The sequence below is a fragment of the Seriola lalandi genome, unplaced genomic scaffold (genome assembly GCF_002814215.2).
Source record: "Seriola lalandi dorsalis isolate HSWRI2012SDOR001 ecotype SW California unplaced genomic scaffold, Sedor1 jcf7180002054336, whole genome shotgun sequence".
Taxonomy (NCBI): domain Eukaryota; kingdom Metazoa; phylum Chordata; class Actinopteri; order Carangiformes; family Carangidae; genus Seriola; species Seriola lalandi.
In genome coordinates, this window is record NW_019524889.1 from 959,776 (window position 1) to 976,577 (window position 16,802).

The 16,802-nt window shown below is 36.3% G+C and overlaps 1 protein-coding gene across 1 annotated transcript in view; it reads right to left on the reverse strand.

Moving 5' to 3' along the window:
* Positions 1 to 16,802, reverse strand: part of LOC111655934 (adenylate cyclase type 2-like) — a 67,171-nt gene that overhangs the window by 15,528 nt on the left and 34,841 nt on the right. Inside the window, exons 10-20 of the mRNA XM_087174291.1 lie at positions 16,557 to 16,733; positions 16,417 to 16,460; positions 16,151 to 16,231; positions 12,344 to 12,413; positions 12,012 to 12,109; positions 11,671 to 11,755; positions 8,611 to 8,748; positions 7,567 to 7,686; positions 7,270 to 7,454; positions 2,894 to 2,978; positions 490 to 713 (exon numbers count right to left, since the gene is read on the reverse strand). Of these exons, the coding sequence (XP_087030417.1) occupies positions 490 to 713; positions 2,894 to 2,978; positions 7,270 to 7,454; positions 7,567 to 7,686; positions 8,611 to 8,748; positions 11,671 to 11,755; positions 12,012 to 12,109; positions 12,344 to 12,413; positions 16,151 to 16,231; positions 16,417 to 16,460; positions 16,557 to 16,733 (1,307 nt within the window). The remainder of the gene's footprint in view (positions 1 to 489; positions 714 to 2,893; positions 2,979 to 7,269; positions 7,455 to 7,566; positions 7,687 to 8,610; positions 8,749 to 11,670; positions 11,756 to 12,011; positions 12,110 to 12,343; positions 12,414 to 16,150; positions 16,232 to 16,416; positions 16,461 to 16,556; positions 16,734 to 16,802) is intronic.

The following is a 16,802-nucleotide window of genomic DNA, read 5'->3' on the forward strand; positions in this document are numbered from 1 at the left end:
TTTTTTTTTTTTTTTTTTTAGCAGAAGCAGCATTCCTATTTAAAATTTAAACTTTAAACTTATGAGAATACCACATCCTCTAAACTTCCTAAGATGTAAAACTTTACTTTTCACAGTTCACGCTGTGAGAGGCACAGGATATAACAATATACAGAATGATGGAGAAAGTCTCATAGGCAAGTCAGAAAATTCACCTAGACTGTCTCCCAGTGTTTTGTCATCATTATAGCTAATTAATCATACTACTATAAAATATCCGTTTTGGTTATTGGGTGGATTAAAAATAAACATGCTTCGCAGCAAAGACATAACATATGTTAATACACTATATATTGTATACATCTAATGTATTGAATATAGATTATGTTAGAGTAAAGATATTTTTGCAATGCCTCATCACAGCTAATGAATGCAATGGATCTTGGCATATAGCCACTGGCACTGCAAGACCTCTGTAAAACAACAATACGTCAGTCCTGCAACTGTTACTCAGAGTACAATTTGCATGATCTTACACATCTATAATGAAAAGAAAACAATAAATAAATGCTTACCTCATTCTTCCAGTTGCGTGCCAGGAAGTGTTCTGCAACATGTGCAGGCAGCACATTCTCCAGCAAAACCCGATTGAGGTTCTCCATGGTTTCAATCTCCTCACACTCTTTCTTGAACTTGTTCTTCCACAGAAAGTCTAACCTACAGTAATATTCATTCTGTTACAAGAGGACACAGAGGTGAAGAGACTGAAGGTACAGCTGTACAGCTTGCTTCCATCAAGTCACAGAGAAAAACAGAAAAAGCTTGAAGTATCGACTCCACCAAGGCTTAAAGAGAGAAAAGAAAACATTGAAAAGATGGGCTACATTTTTTTTAAAATTTGTTATAAAACTCATACAACTTCCATCAAGAAATACAGAAATACAGTTGTTATTAGTTAAATCACATACAATGAAAAGTTACAAAAAAAACACAATTACCAGCACTACAGTAACAAGACTTGTGGAATGACATAGTAAGGCATGACAGAGTAACTTGTTTCAGGAAAGGTGGGAAAATATTGTGGGTACAATGCATAATGTGACATTTCATTTTCTTCCATTTAGTTTGAAGCACAAACAGCTCAGTTGCTCCATGATGAAGGCAATTTAAGCCTGTTCCTCTCTTGTACACAGACTAATTTGATAAAGATGATGCATGTTTATAAAATAATCTGTTGGAAAAACGATCAAGCAGAGAAAGTGATATTAGAAATATAATTACTTGTTACAGTCATAAAAGGAAATAGAAAGGTGTCAGAGCAGTATGTGCGAGACTAAACAGATATTAATAAATGGCATTTTATTTTTGCTGTGCAGACGGTTGCACCTGGCGTCTTTTCATTAAGTTGGGCGCGTCAATAATTTGTCTTCTGCAAATACATTTATTATCCATTCAAATCTAATTAATATTCATGTCTAGATTTGTGGCTCTATATAAAAATCCAGCAGCACTTGTTGCAGGAAGCTGATCATATTTTGTGAGACAGTAAGCCTTATGCATTCACAGAAACAGAGACTGTGAATGGGATAGTTTATCAACGGTTGTGGGAAAGAAGCCTATTTATACTACACTAAATAATGCACAGAGCACATACGTTCAGTGTACTGTAATGCCCAACGAGTGTCCCTGCAATATATATATATACATATATACATACATACATACATATATACATATATATATACATACATATATACATATATACATATATACACATATATATATACATATATACGTGTATATACGTATATATATACGTATATACACGTATATATATATACGTATATACACGTATATATATATACGTATATACACGTATATATATATGTATATACACGTATATATATACACGTATATATATATACGTATATACGTATATATACGTATATATATATATACGTATATACGTATATATACGTATATATATATACGTATATATACGTATATATATATACGTATATACGTATATATACACGTATACACGTATATATATATACGTATATACGTATATATACACGTATACGTATATATACGTATATATATATACGTATATACGTATATATACACGTATACACGTATATATACGTATATACGTATATATACACGTATACACGTATATATACGTATATATGTATATATATATACATACGTATATATATACATATATACGTATATATACACACGTATATATACACATACGTATATATACATACGTATATATATACATATATATACATACGTATATATACGTATATATACATATACATATATATACATACGTATATATACGTATATATACATACGTATATATACATACGTATATATACGTATATATACATATACATATATATACATACGTATATATACGTATATATACATACGTATATATACATACGTATATATACGTATATATACATACACATATATATATATACGTATATATATACGTATATATATATATATACATATATATATACATATATATATATATATATATATATATATACATACAATATAGAGTCAATTGTTTTCATGCATGGGAGACCAATAACAGTTGAAGGGATCATAGAATCCCTCATCAGGAGGGATGTCAGAACATGAGCCTCTCACAATGCAGTCTTCACATTTTTACAGGCCAACAGACTAATTTAGCAGTGACCATAGCACATGGAAAAAAAGTGATCCCAAATTGGGAGAAATCACAAATCTAAGTGGTGAAAGAAATCAAGAGTGCAATGGTGATACTGATGTAAGAGCAAAGCTGAAAACTATTTTCTTTCAGGGCTGTGGATGTGAAAATGTCAAGTAGAAAACAGACGATAACGTCATTCAAACTATTATAGTGTGGACTTACCTGTCTGGCAAGCACAAGCAGAGTGATGAAGAAGATAAAGAGGGAGATCGAGCCCATAGTCTTCAGGTCTTTGAGAACTCCTGGTCTTGAAGGCCGGAGAAAAAAGAAAGAATGTATTTGTGTGTCGAGATAGAGAGAGAGAGAGATAGAAATAGGATAAAGACGGAGTGAAAAGTGAAAAAGCAAAAAAGATACAAGTAATGAGTGAAAAAGTAAAAGAGATGTGATTAAAAACATTTAATTAAAAATTCAGATTACAATGAGAAGACTGTGGCATGTGTCACATGATTGGTTAGCAGACCATTTTATTCCATGCTGTCACTTGTTCAAGACTGTCACTTCTGCTTTGCTCTGACAAGAGCTTGTTTGCTATTTACATGCCAGTGGCTGAGCTTCCCTGCTAGGTTGCATTTACTTGAAACATTAAGACATAATAAACAGTTAATGTTGATGATATGTAAAGATTAAGCACTACAAATACACTACAAGCTCTGGCCTTTCCAACATCATAACACTAAAAATGGAACATCTGCAGAATTAAGTTGCCAACCAAGCTATAGCTATTATATGTACTGTACAGTACATGCACTGAGGAAGAGATGATTTAAAAAAAACACAAAAAAACATATAATACATACTAATTTGGCTACTGTACACACAAACACACTCAGACTTGCAGACAATCAAAGCCCAAAATATATTGGACAAGAGGCCATGTTCAAAAGAGGATTGAAAATGCATAGACCATATCATTTAAATCAAATGAAAGAGATTTTTCTTTATAGCAGTGAGGTCTAGCTGTCCCTATTTAAGTTCTGAATGTGTGATAAGATTCAAACAGGACTGTTGCATCCTAATTTGTGCAAGCACATTTTGCATATTAATGGGCTCTTACTCTTATCTAGGGCAGAGCTCAGCACACAACAGAAAACAGCCAGCAAGTTCTGCACTTGCCTGGTTCATTGTCTAATCACTTCTCTACACACAATGAATGGCAATGACTGAGGACGAACAGCAGATTTGGTAGGTTTGACTTGAAGACAAATCAGATGGAAAGCACAGACAGGATGCCAGGTTTTTTTTTCATGCATAGTGAATTACTAAGCGGCCACTTCCAGCTCTCAACAAACTCTGATGGGTTATTTTCCAACAAATGTTGCACTCAGTGGATTTCTGTCATTTGTAACTGCAGTTGTGGCATTAGATTATGCCTATGCAGTGGGGCTCTATCATAATCAGCACAGTGCACTGGGAAAGTAAGCAACTTTCCTCAAAGAATTTACTTCAGGAAACATTTGTTTATTCCCTACAGCAGGAGTGTGTCAGGCTGCAGCGCCATGATATTTCATAGCTGTTCAAAAAGGTGAATATTGTCTCTTTTGCATCTAAGCATGTCCAACTTCTTAAAAAGGTTTCCTTAATTAACATTACATCCCAAACAGTGATTACTTTAAGGTGAGTTTTTGAGGAGGAGAATCACGAGGATAGGTGAAACAGTGCAGACAGGCAGATAAAAAGTAATAAGTCTTAATAGTGATGGCTATTAAAATTGTCAGTTCTACACTCAACACTTTCCTATTTTGTATTACAGCTGACCAAAGCTGTGTGAAGTTTATGAGCTTGGCAGGGAGGAAAAACTCAGTTGCTTTGGACAGAAAAGTTAGTCACTAAAAAGACAGAAAACTGTGTTTGAATCAACGATGTCATCCGTTGACACTTTTTGTCTACTGACAATGAATTAGTGATTGATGCTGGGGGCTCCAAGAACTTTTGTTTTAGATATTAAATCCAAAAGCCTTTTATTTTCAAATAGAGCTTTCAGCTATGAATCAGAAAATCTAATTTTCCAGTAAAACCACAATGGGTGCTGTCTTAATGTCCAAGGACTTCTACTATTATTTAACATCTATGGAACAGCTCCAGCATTTGTCTGTAGATGATGTCATCATTACAGTTTATCATGGCTGCTCAGCTTCAAGACAGGGTTGTTTAAGTTCACAAATTAAAGTTGGGCTGTGTTATATTACAGAAAGCAACAAATGAATCTTTCTTTATGAAGAATTTCTTTAAGTACGTTATAAATAAAAGCAACCAACCAACCAATACTTGACAAATCAGATTTTCTGCCATATTACCCAAAAGCTTAAATTATCAATATGATGTGATTGAAAGACAAGTTTAATGTTGTCTTGTCATCAGGTTACTCACAGAAATAACATTAATTAGTGACAGCTCATATGACCTGTAGCCACTCAGCAATGTATGACATTTTAATTGGTGGGAGTGACAGTCGGCAACAGCTAAAAATGAGAACATGCTACCTGGATGTTTTGTACACTTCCCTTTGCTAATGAGTTTAATAGTGAATCCATATACAGTGCTGCTTGAAAGTATGTGAACGCCTAGAGCAGTTCAGATGTTTCTGTTGTTTACCATGATTTTCTTATTTTATCATCACCAGTTTTTATGTATGAAATGTTGGATATATGTTTCATCAATTGCTTGTACTTGTTTAGTGGAACTTGGAAGGAGATATCCGAGGACATGAAGAAGAGGATAGTGACAGCCCATCAGTCTGGGGAGGGATATAAGACTATCTCCAAAAGATTCCAGCTCAATCCATCGACTGTAAGACAAATAATTTACAAATGGAGGGCCATCACCATGACAGCAACTCTGCCTAGAAGTGGGCGCCCATCAAAACTATCACCCAGAGCCACCAGAAAAATAATAAATCAGGTAAAGGCCAACCCACACATCACCTCTACAGAGTTGCAGACCTCTCTGGTAGCATCTGGGACAAATGTGCATGTGTCTACGATCAGACGACAATTGAATAGCCATGGCATTCATGGGAGGGTTGCTAGAAGGAAGCCTCTGCTCTCAAAAAAGAACAAAGCTGCCTGTTTCAAACCAGAGGCCTTCTGGGAGTCCATTCTCTGAACAGATGAGTCTAAAGTAGAGATATTTGGGCACAATCAAAACCGCCATGTTTGGAGAAAGGCCAACATTGCAAATTAAGAAAAGAACCTCCTCCCAACAGTGAAGCATGGTGGTGGAAATGTGAAGGTCTGGGGCTGCTTCTCTGCTTCTGGAACTGGGCGACTCCATATTATCCAAGGAACCATGAATTCTCAGGCATATCAACAAATTCTTGACCAGAATCTCCTGCCATCTATCAAACAGTTGAAGCTGGGACGAAAATGGATTATGCAACAAGACAATGACCCGAAGCATTCCAGCAAAACTACAAAGGAATGGCTTCAGAGAAAGAGGATTCATACTCTGGATTGGCCCAGTCAAAGTCCAGATCTAAATCCTATTGAAATGTTGTGGCGAGACCTGAAGAAGATGGTACATGCCAGATGTCCCTCCAACCTCTCCTTCTGCAAAGAGGAGTGGGCAAAAATCCCCATAAGCAGATGCGAGAGACTGGTTAGAGGTTACAGAAGATGTTTGGTTGAAGTAATGGCTCCAAAAGGAGGAGCCACAAGCTACTAATAGAAGGGTTCACATACTTTTGCACATGTTACATTTTCAGTGTTTGTGAAATAAACCACATTTGTTGAATTACATAATGGAAAAATATCTCTTTTTGTGTGTGTGTCAAGTATTTGGAAAGTGTGCTTTACAAATTAAGATTTGGATGTCTGTTAAATAAGGTTCTTTTAACGTGAATATATTCACATTTGCAAACCACAATTTTCCCTCACAAATGCCGTTAAATGCTCACAATATAGAACTGCTTTGTAGAACAAGCAGAAAACACAGTAGAGAACAGTAAAGAAAGGATCAGACATTGATCAGCTTAAATTTAGATGATACCGATCAATTAAAATGTCCAGCCCCAACACTGATCATCAGCTTTGGATATCTCTAGTTCTGTGTGTAAGTCAGGTCCTTTTGGTTGCTCATTACAAACTAGAAGATATCAGCGATAGACTATATATACACTGTTGTACACAATGTTTACTCTAGTTTCCAACACTCATCTATAGCCACTTTGAGCAGGAAGTGGTTGAGTGAAAGAAAAAAAGAGAATCTGGAGAAAATATTGACATTGAGAGGGGCTAGTTTAAGTGGTTCTGGCACTTTTTTTTTTCTTTCCAAGGATGCCCCCTGGGTGCTTCCAGACTGAGTGACTGGAAGAAGACCTTGAGATAAACTTTCTTTCTCTCCTTTAACCTTCCCACATTTTATCTCTTCTGAATTTCCATTTTCCTAGAATCCCACAGGATTAATAGCATATGACTGTCATCTCAACACAACTTCCTTTTCATTACTCATGCTACCTAACCACTACCTTCACCCATATTGACTCTGTATACCTCTGTCGCACTCCCTTGAACAATTTCTGTTTGTCACTGTACACCTACCTGTCCAGGCTTTCAGTCTTGTACAGGAATCTGCTATACTCATCCAGGAGGGAAGCGTGTGTTTGCAGAATAATGATGTTGTAAACCACTACAGCTGTCAACATAATAATCATCTTCAGCTCGTAGTTTATCCTTAGGAATACTGAGCAAGAGATCAGGCCCAGGATGCAGCTGTAAATTAAATACTAGATGGACAGAAAAAGAGACAAACAGATGGTTGACTTATTCAAAAGTTATCAAAGAAAATAAATGAATTTATAGAGAATAATGATTATGATCACGTTTATCTTCACTTACAGGAAGGTAGAAATTGTTTTTGCCGGTAAAGGTAATTAGTTGTCCATTAGGGTAAAACTGTGTTTCATTGGATGAATTGTAAACAGGAACTGGAGGCAACACATTGTCTTCCAAAAAGAACTGAAAATAAAAACAAGCAGAAGCACAAAGTCAAGAGAAAATAAAGGGTTGTCTCATTTTCAGGCAATGCTAACAAATTTTAACCATTCAAATCCAACACAGAAAACAAATCTCATAACTGCCATGTAAATTGCAAACACTTGTATGCCTTTCATGTCGCCATGTGAAAAGACAAACTGGTGTATATTGTACTTGCAGGAGGAAAATAGAATCTTGTTAGATAAGAGGCCAATAGTGACAACCATTCAATAATGTCCTTTAAAGTGAACCTGCAGGATAAGATGAGGATTGGCTGCCCCACTGAGCAAAGCCAAGTTAATTTGATTCATCCGCCCTGAGCGACTGACCCACGTCAGGCGCAAAACAAGATTATAATCTCTGGAATCGATTTGTGTGAAGGTCTAAACCAGGGTCCCAACACTGTGCTTTATCACGCACCTTCCCAACAAGCCTCAGGCTACTATCCGACCTTTATCCAAGCCTTCTTATTTTTGTCGTTTTTCTCTCTATAGAAATAAACATCTATCAGGTAAATCAGAAAAATGAATGGGCAGTAGCAAAATAACCATAAAAATTTTGATATATGCAAATGGTGTTGGGTCTGTTATGCAGGGAAGTCACCAATATTCATATTTGAAAAAGCCAGTTGCAAGAAATAAAGATTTGAGTTGTTTTTATATTAAGTCAGTAAAATAGTTGTATTAATACCAGCTTGTGTGATGAATACAATTGGGCAAAGAAACCTATCTATTCATTTATATTACCACATTGTAACATGCGACATGTTGCATTCTTTCACTTTCGAATTACATTTCAGTTACACATAAGGGAGTATCATCTGAAGGGTTGTGATACTTAATTTCGAGTGATTCCCAAATTAGTGTTATCCTTCCCTTACTGCAGTATCTGCACATAAAAGCTTACCATGTTGAAGACTGCCATTATGAGTATTAGAGCTGTGGTTGTCATGGTGAGCGTGATGCGTGGCCATGGCTTGTTGGCAATAATGACAGATGACCTCAGTAGCCACATCCAAGAAGTGGAGGCGCTTTTACTGCAGTGCTGCAGGGACATGTGCACACAACGATATAAGAATGCATGAGTCAAAGTACACAATAGGACTTTAGAGCTGAGCTATTAAAGGTTGCAAACACATTCAAACACACAAACAAGAAGCAGAGAAGGACATTTAATGTGAACTTCAAATAAATAAATAATACATGTGCTTATGAACAGACAAATGCACAACAAATTAAAAAAAAAAATTACTTCTGCTGATTAAGGACAATTGCTGAGAAATAAATAAATAAATACATAATATTCAAACACTGAAGCACCTATTACTGATTAACTCCTAATTACCTCAGCGGTGCCAATCAACAAGTTCAAGAGGCATACAATTAAGGAGAGAGGGGTCCTATTAACTTAACAATGGATGCTGTAATGTATTTCAAGCTACATGCAATGACTGTGCAATAAAATGACCACTACATGTAATTCCATCATGTGTATAACGATGTGAGAAAGCAGTATATACAGCTACCAAACAAGCCTTCTGGGAGAGTGTAATGCTAATAGTCTAACTTTGATTGGAAGCAATAAAAAGCTAAAGAGGTTGTTAAATAACTTCCACCTCATATTTCACTAATCAAATCATTGTTGCTGACGGCAAAGTTTGTATGTTTTTAAGAGCAGTAGACAGTCTGAATTCATGCAACTCATTTTAACTCAGCAATATTACCTGACAGGTCAAACAATATGGCATTAAAATTTTAATATGTTTATATATTTTTTTATTACTGTGTCTTCATTAATGCAAAAATGCTGTCTGCCCAGGCTTCAGCAAATGTTGGCTGGGTCTGCTACAGTCAATTACTTTTCAGTTTTGTGGCGTTGCCTTCGGCTGAATGTGTTTCATTGCAAGACAATGACAGTGAAAGCCCAAATCATTTGCTTGATCATCTCAGAGCAATATCTGAGCATCACTCCAGCTGAGTGGATGTGGCATTTGAGTAGTTCAGGGATATACATTATAATACAATAAACTACAGATGACAGTCTGTATTATGCAAAAGCAGGATTACTAAAAATACATAGGTAGTGGGACACATCTTTTTGTTTTGAAGACAATATGGCATTTGCAAATAGTTTTTTCCTCTAGACCAGTAGATCAAGTAATAATAGGTATGACTTCAATAGAACACGTGAATAACAATTGAAATACAGAGAAAAAATATCTGCCAGGGTTGAGTCAAGTACAACATGTCAAGTTCCAGTCACAGAATCAGCAGAATATTGAAGTCAGTTAATCAAATAACCATTTTTGACCTTTCTAAGGTTCCCTCCAGCATTCGCTCCAATATAAGGGACAAGGTTTCTGCACGAAATGCTAAGTAGGTCAATACCTTATTTTGTGCCTGACAATGGAAAAAGTAGGTACATGTGTAGTAAAGCATGCTGGTGTTGTTTTGCTGCAGCAGTGAAAATTCAGCTGAGTGACTGTGGTGTCCACTCTTCAAATTCCATCCAAAGTTATATTAGGAGAGGGAAATATGTATGTATCCCAAGCCTAGAATGGTCAAATCCACTATGGACCATACGATTGATTTATAATTTTAATGGAAAAATCTCTAGATTCAAGTCATACCGAATGTTTCACATGTTAAATAAAATATCGGACACGTTACATGGCTCGCTAACTTGTCTTGAAATGCTTTGTTGGAGATTAAGGGATCATTTCATTATTGATCTCTTCTTTACGTGAAGCTGGGACAAAAGAACTGAAAGACACACTTGCCGAGGAAAAGACTCTTTATCATGGAGTCTAATGTTCCTATTCATAAAGGATCCATGAAGGCTTGCTGTAAATTATTACACAGGAAATCTAGAATAGGCTGTGATAAACGTCTGAAAATTCCACCCAAAAAAGGGAACAATTATATGACACAAACTAAAGCAAAGACCCTGCAATGCCAAATACAGTTGACAAAATGCAGCAGGAGGCTTCTTAACTCTAGCTATCAAGTGCTGTGTTTTGTTTTTGAGCTTTGGGCAACATCACTGAGAGTGCAGTTTAGAGCCGAGAAGCAGATTCTCACTTGCAAAGAACTAAAAATCAGACATAGGGTGGAAAGGGTTGTATAGGCCTGCGGCTTATGGAATTTTATAGTATAGTCATTTTTTTTTTTCTCTAACCGTATTCTCCTTCTTTCCCTTTCTGATCTTTTCATTTATTTTTACACAGAAGAGAACTGAAGCAGTGTTTGATGCCCTAGACTATCTTCCAGGGGCTAGATATGGCTGTAGTGACAATATCTACTGACATGACACTCCCTGCTCTTTCAAAAGGTCATGTGAAGACTATGTTGGCAATTCCATTGTTAGGCCATAGTTAGGGGGTTTAACCCTCATTAAATTAATCATAGAATTAATTCAGCCTCTTCTAAATGATTTATAAGGCAAACATATGATAGACTACATATATCCAGTAGAGACTGATACACAGCACAATCTGTTTGCAATGTGGGGAGACAAATAACTCCACTTCAAAAATAAAGTTAAAGTTTGTCATATGACATTTTATTAAAAGATCTATGCATTTTTATGCTGGCCTAATATTATTAAAGAATAACTGTCTCTTGAAGCATGCACCAAAGCACTCGTCTGCATAGGCTCTCTAAGGGCCAGGGGTGGGGGTTGAGGTGATGAACAAGAAGCACCTGTTTCATACAGAGGCTCAAGATTAATTTTTACTACAGTGTCACACCAGGCACTTGTGTTAAACCAAGGGGCACTTAAGCCAACAACCAAGGCCCTTAATGGGCCGTTGAGAAGACAAGAGGGGCACTTAGACCACTCATGTGCATTTGGTATGACATTTGGACAAACCTTAAGCACAGAAGTGAGTTAGAGAGTGGGCATATCCTGGTTAAATACAAGTTTTAATATAAAACATTGATGTTTGCAGTAAATTAATTTACTCACCAGGAAATGTCCAATGAAACATATGAAGAGAATTAAGGACAGGATAAGGAAAGCCATACCAAATGATATTCCCAAGACAGTTGTCCTAAAAATAAAACAAAACAAAAAAAATATCACCAAGTTTAGTTTAGTTTTATGTTGTTCTGCAAAATGTAATTAGCACTGCTCTTAGCTCACAATTAATTGTCAAGGCAAAGACATAAGCAAAGTTTAGTAATGTATAATGCATAAGAATAAATCTACTATATTCTTTTTTTTTCACACAGAGAAAAACATTATGTTAACATCAATGTTTCTCCAATAAGAGTTATAGAAATATAATAGAAATAAAGCACACATACTTTGGAAGGACGAGAATCTGCACAATGAAAATGCAGAAAAATATCAAACAGGCGCAGGTGACGTAGTATTTGAAGGCAGGCAATGTTGTTGCTCTGTACTAAAAGAATAAAAAGAAGGTCAAGTTTCAACAACAAAAAACTGAAACTAGCTACTGCAGAAGCTCCTCAAGTTTGCACAGAGGCACCTCAAGTTTCTCTGTAATTTACAAGATTTCAGGGTAAAATAAGTGTAGGCAAAGAACAAACAGTAACAATATGTACTATTTGAAACAACTACTCCAATACATCTACCAAGCAGTGAATGATGACAGTTTACCTAGACTGCCTCTTACCTCCTTTTCCAAGGATTTGTTATGAAAGAATAACGATATTCTCTGGATGTCCTCAGACTTTAGCCACTGTCTGGAAACATAAAGACATAGTTACAGACCAGGTCAAATCTATTTGAGATTTAGTTAAAAGCAAAAAGAGCCTCTGCAGCAAACATACAATAAAAATGAGCCGAATGTTTTTCAAATGTTAATGCACTATTACGTTTTATTTCATAAACTTAAAGGCCTTAAATTTATGGAAAATTTCAAATGCCTAAATTAAAACAAATAAAACATGAAGAAAGTAAAATACAATAACCTGTTCCAGTTATCATTATATGAAAAATATGTGAAATGACAATTATTAAGCCTTTTATTCTTAATAACTAATATTTATGCTTGTTACAACACAGACAAAGTGAAGAGGTGTACTGCATTTCAGTGTTGTCCAGCAGAAGGCAGTGTAGACATACCAAAACTAAATAAAAAGCATTGCATTAGTTTTTAGGATGAGGTGAGAGGGAGCTTTTTCTTTTTAACAAGAAATGCATCATCAATCCCAAAATGAAAAACAACCAACTCTCCGGTCACAGCTTTGGGTACATAATGTTATCGGTGGTGACACGAGCTGATGGCAGCTATTACACTTAGCCTTTCACATTAAAAGTGAAAGAGTTTCCTGTGGGCCAGCCAGCTGGAGGGATGCTAATACTTGCTGCATATTTAGTAACATTTGAGACAGTCTATATTTAAAGAGATAGATTGTGAATGCAGGAGGCTGTACAGACAGAAACGTACAGGAATCTTCTTGGCAGAATTCTCCGTAAGTGTTGACAGCTAAGTTCGTGTTACATAGCATTAGCTTACAGTTATTAGTAGGTTTAAAGAGGATAGGCAAATGATGCCGTCAAGATAGATGGCCACCATAGACAAATGTGCTTGAATGTGAGACTACAGAATGGATGAATGTTGCATCGCAGTTGAAGTTGCCACCACTGATGACAGCAGAAAATCTAGAAGGCTAACATTTAGCCTGTGAAATAAATAAAAAAGAACACTCAAAGTAGGTCTCGCCCATAAAGACTATGGCATCGCCTATCAGTATTTTCTTTTTTTAAACGTAGCAATTATTTCACAGTTGCAGTGTCAAATAGTTTTCAGTATCAAACAGTCTGGCTATAAAAAGTTTGTGGTTTGCTTCCTCATGAAATGGTCATACATTGTTAGACAGCATACTTCAGTTTGGGGTGTCAAGAGTGCAAATATGCAGACATATCCTTACCATGGATATTGGCATAGTTTGAAACCAGGGGAAAAAATTAAACACCCTTCTAATTTCTGTCAATAATTGTTAAAAGTCCAATATTATTTCAAGGTACATGTATATTTCAGTCTGAACTAATTACCAAATTTTTTGAAATGTAAAGTGTTCCAGAGGATTGGTAATATCAAAGAAGTTAATAGTTGGTTTATACTGTCAGCCATCCTTCAAATGAGATGAACTCTGCATCAATTATTTTAATCCATGTTACTTGTTTTTTTAATAATGTAATTATAGCAGCAGCCTCAGAGCCAAACCTGTCCTAGCCGCTGGCACAACAGAGGAGGAGCAGGACTCCTCCAGCTTTGACAGACTTCCTGCAGTACACGTAATTCATCAGTTCCTTCATCAAATCATGTGTCATGGTCTTTGAAAGAAATAAACGCCTAGAGATCGACAAAAAACTTACAATTGACGGAAAAATTCTCAACAGTTAGGCGTGCTCTTACTGTATCTTTTCATTCTTACCCTGTCAGTAACTTCCACCCTGCCTGCACAGAGATTTACTCTTACTGCCATAAACTACCACTCTTTAGTTTTTAGCACTTGTTATTTGTGCAGCTGATTTTGTTGTCAAAGACTTGGCTTTGATTCCTGTCTTCTGTTATTCAAGTTACTCTATAGCTAGATATGTAAGTTACTCTATAGTTACTATAAAGCTAACCTCACATGCAAAAATTAAAGCTAATGTAATGCAAGGCCACTGGATTTGTCATTATGGATTATTATTACATCTTTCACTGATTTAGACACTAACACATATAGCATTCATTTTTTTATCAGTGAATTCTTATTGATTTAAGATGTTTAGCAAGAACCAAGATAAGATTCCCTATAAGCACATTCACTCAAAACCACTCATCGAGTTCTGTCACATTCAATGATTCTGATGAAAGTAGGGGTTTAATGTCATAGAACGTCACCATTGCATATCTGATTGTATTTAATACATTTGTAAAAGAACACAACAAGACAAATGAAGACTTACAGAAATGTCCCCAGCTGCACCTTGTTCTCTGGCTACATTTGTCACATTGGAAGCTAACTTTGGGAGTGTCACTGGCTTACTGAAGAGAGTGACAACACACAGTGACAACACTGAAATGAACCAGTGAATCAGTTAGTGAATGAGTAGGCTATTGAGAGCAGCTGATGGAAAAGGGGAGAAGTTTCTTTCAACATACTGTATCTGAACCACTGGACCCTGGCATCCAGACTTATGAGAATTGTCAGCTGAAGATCACTTCACAGCTGAAAAATTCTTACTCTTCAAATGCTGTGGTAACACTAATCAACCATCTCTAAGGAACTGACAGAGGATCTGACAATTTGGTTAATTGATGGCTACAAAGCATGGGAGACAATAAAAATATATCAAGGAACTGTTTGAAATATCACTACAATAAAACATCATGTCTGATGGACAGAAAGGCAAAGCGATACCTCACAAGAGTGCAAAGGACCTGCAGGAAGGTTTAACTGACACAAGGGTGGTGGTGCACCATTCCACACACAGAACTGATGCATTGATGAACAGAGACTCCATAGAAGAGTCATCAGAAAAAAATCCTACCTGTGACCTCATAACAAAAGCCAACGCCTGAAGTATGCAAAGCAACATCTGGATAAGCCAGAGTGATTTTGGAAACAATCGCTGTGGACGGATGAAGTTAAAATTGAGGACTTTGGCCACAATCCTGAAAAAAGGAGCAGCATTTGATGAAAAGGACACCTTGCTAACTTTTAACGGTGGAAGTATATCCAATATCCTTTAGCGTTGTGAAGTAGCCAGTGGCACAGGAACCATTGCACTGATATTTGGTTGCAAATTCTAGATCCAAATGTCATGCAGTCAGTCAAGAAAGCCTAATTGGCTTCTACAACAGGACAATGATCCAAAGCATACCTCAAAATTCACCATGAACCACTTCAAGAAACACAAGCTGAAGCTTTTGGAATGGCCCACTGACTTGAATATCACTGAAAATTTGTGGCTAGATTTTAAACATGTAAATATCTCAGCCTTTGAATATCTCAGAACTCTTCAGGAAGAGTGGGTTAAATTTCATAAACTAAGAATAGAAAAGACTCTTAGCTGCTACAAAAAGCATTTGCAAATTGTGATATCTGCTGGTTTTTTTTTTCTATACTATGTACAGAATTAGTAGAGTGCCCAAACCCTTGCACATGCCACAATAACTGCTTAATTTCTTATTTTTTTTAGGTTCATGAAATAAAAAGGAATAGTGCACTTACCTTAACAAAAAAGGCTAATTTTTCTTCTTTTCACTTTAGAAACCAACAAGTTACCCTCAGGGGTTCCCACACTTTTGCATACAGCTGTCGCTTAGATGTGTTTGTTTTAATGTTGCCATGTTTCATCAGTTACAATTTTAGAAGACATCACATCTTATCAATATTAGGACTTTCTGCATGTACTTTTACTTTTAATTATTGTGCAAAAAAAGTAATAAGTATTAATATTTGTTTTTTAAAAAGAACCTTACTTTTGTGAATTTATCCCATCAAAGGTCCTAATCATCCTCTCGTTAAGTTCCTCCTCAAATCTTTTCTTCTGAGACTTTGTCCTGTAATGGGTAACAAGAAAACACAGAATATCTTTTAAGTTCATATAATATTAGTCACACACATCAAAGCCTCTAGCCGTAGTCTAGTCTTATTAAACATCTTGTCGTCTGTCTCCGTACTGTTAAGGGATGAGGATAATCCTGCCAAAGAAAATTGTGCTGGAGCTGTAAAATGAGCAGCTTGCCTTTCTGATCTCCTCTGGAAGTGATACTGCCCCATCGGCACATCCTAGACACAGAGAAAGAGGAGAGAGATTTGTTACAAATTACAGCTGAACTTCCCCATTATCTAAATCACAACATATTTGTAGCAAAAATTACACACAGCGGTGTTGATCTTCCCATTCTCATTAGTCATGCTGTCTCTGTGGTGCAGGTTAGCAAAGGGCTTCGCTGCTCCCCACGACTCCAGGTAGCGGGTCATCCTGACAGAGGCCCTCATCTTTGCTCCATCTAGAGTGTGTCTGGGACGGTAATGATGCTGTGGGCTCCAACGCTCCACCTGCAGATACATTGAAATTGCATTATTTTGTTGCATTTTATTCAATGTCCAATATTCATTGTTGTGTTG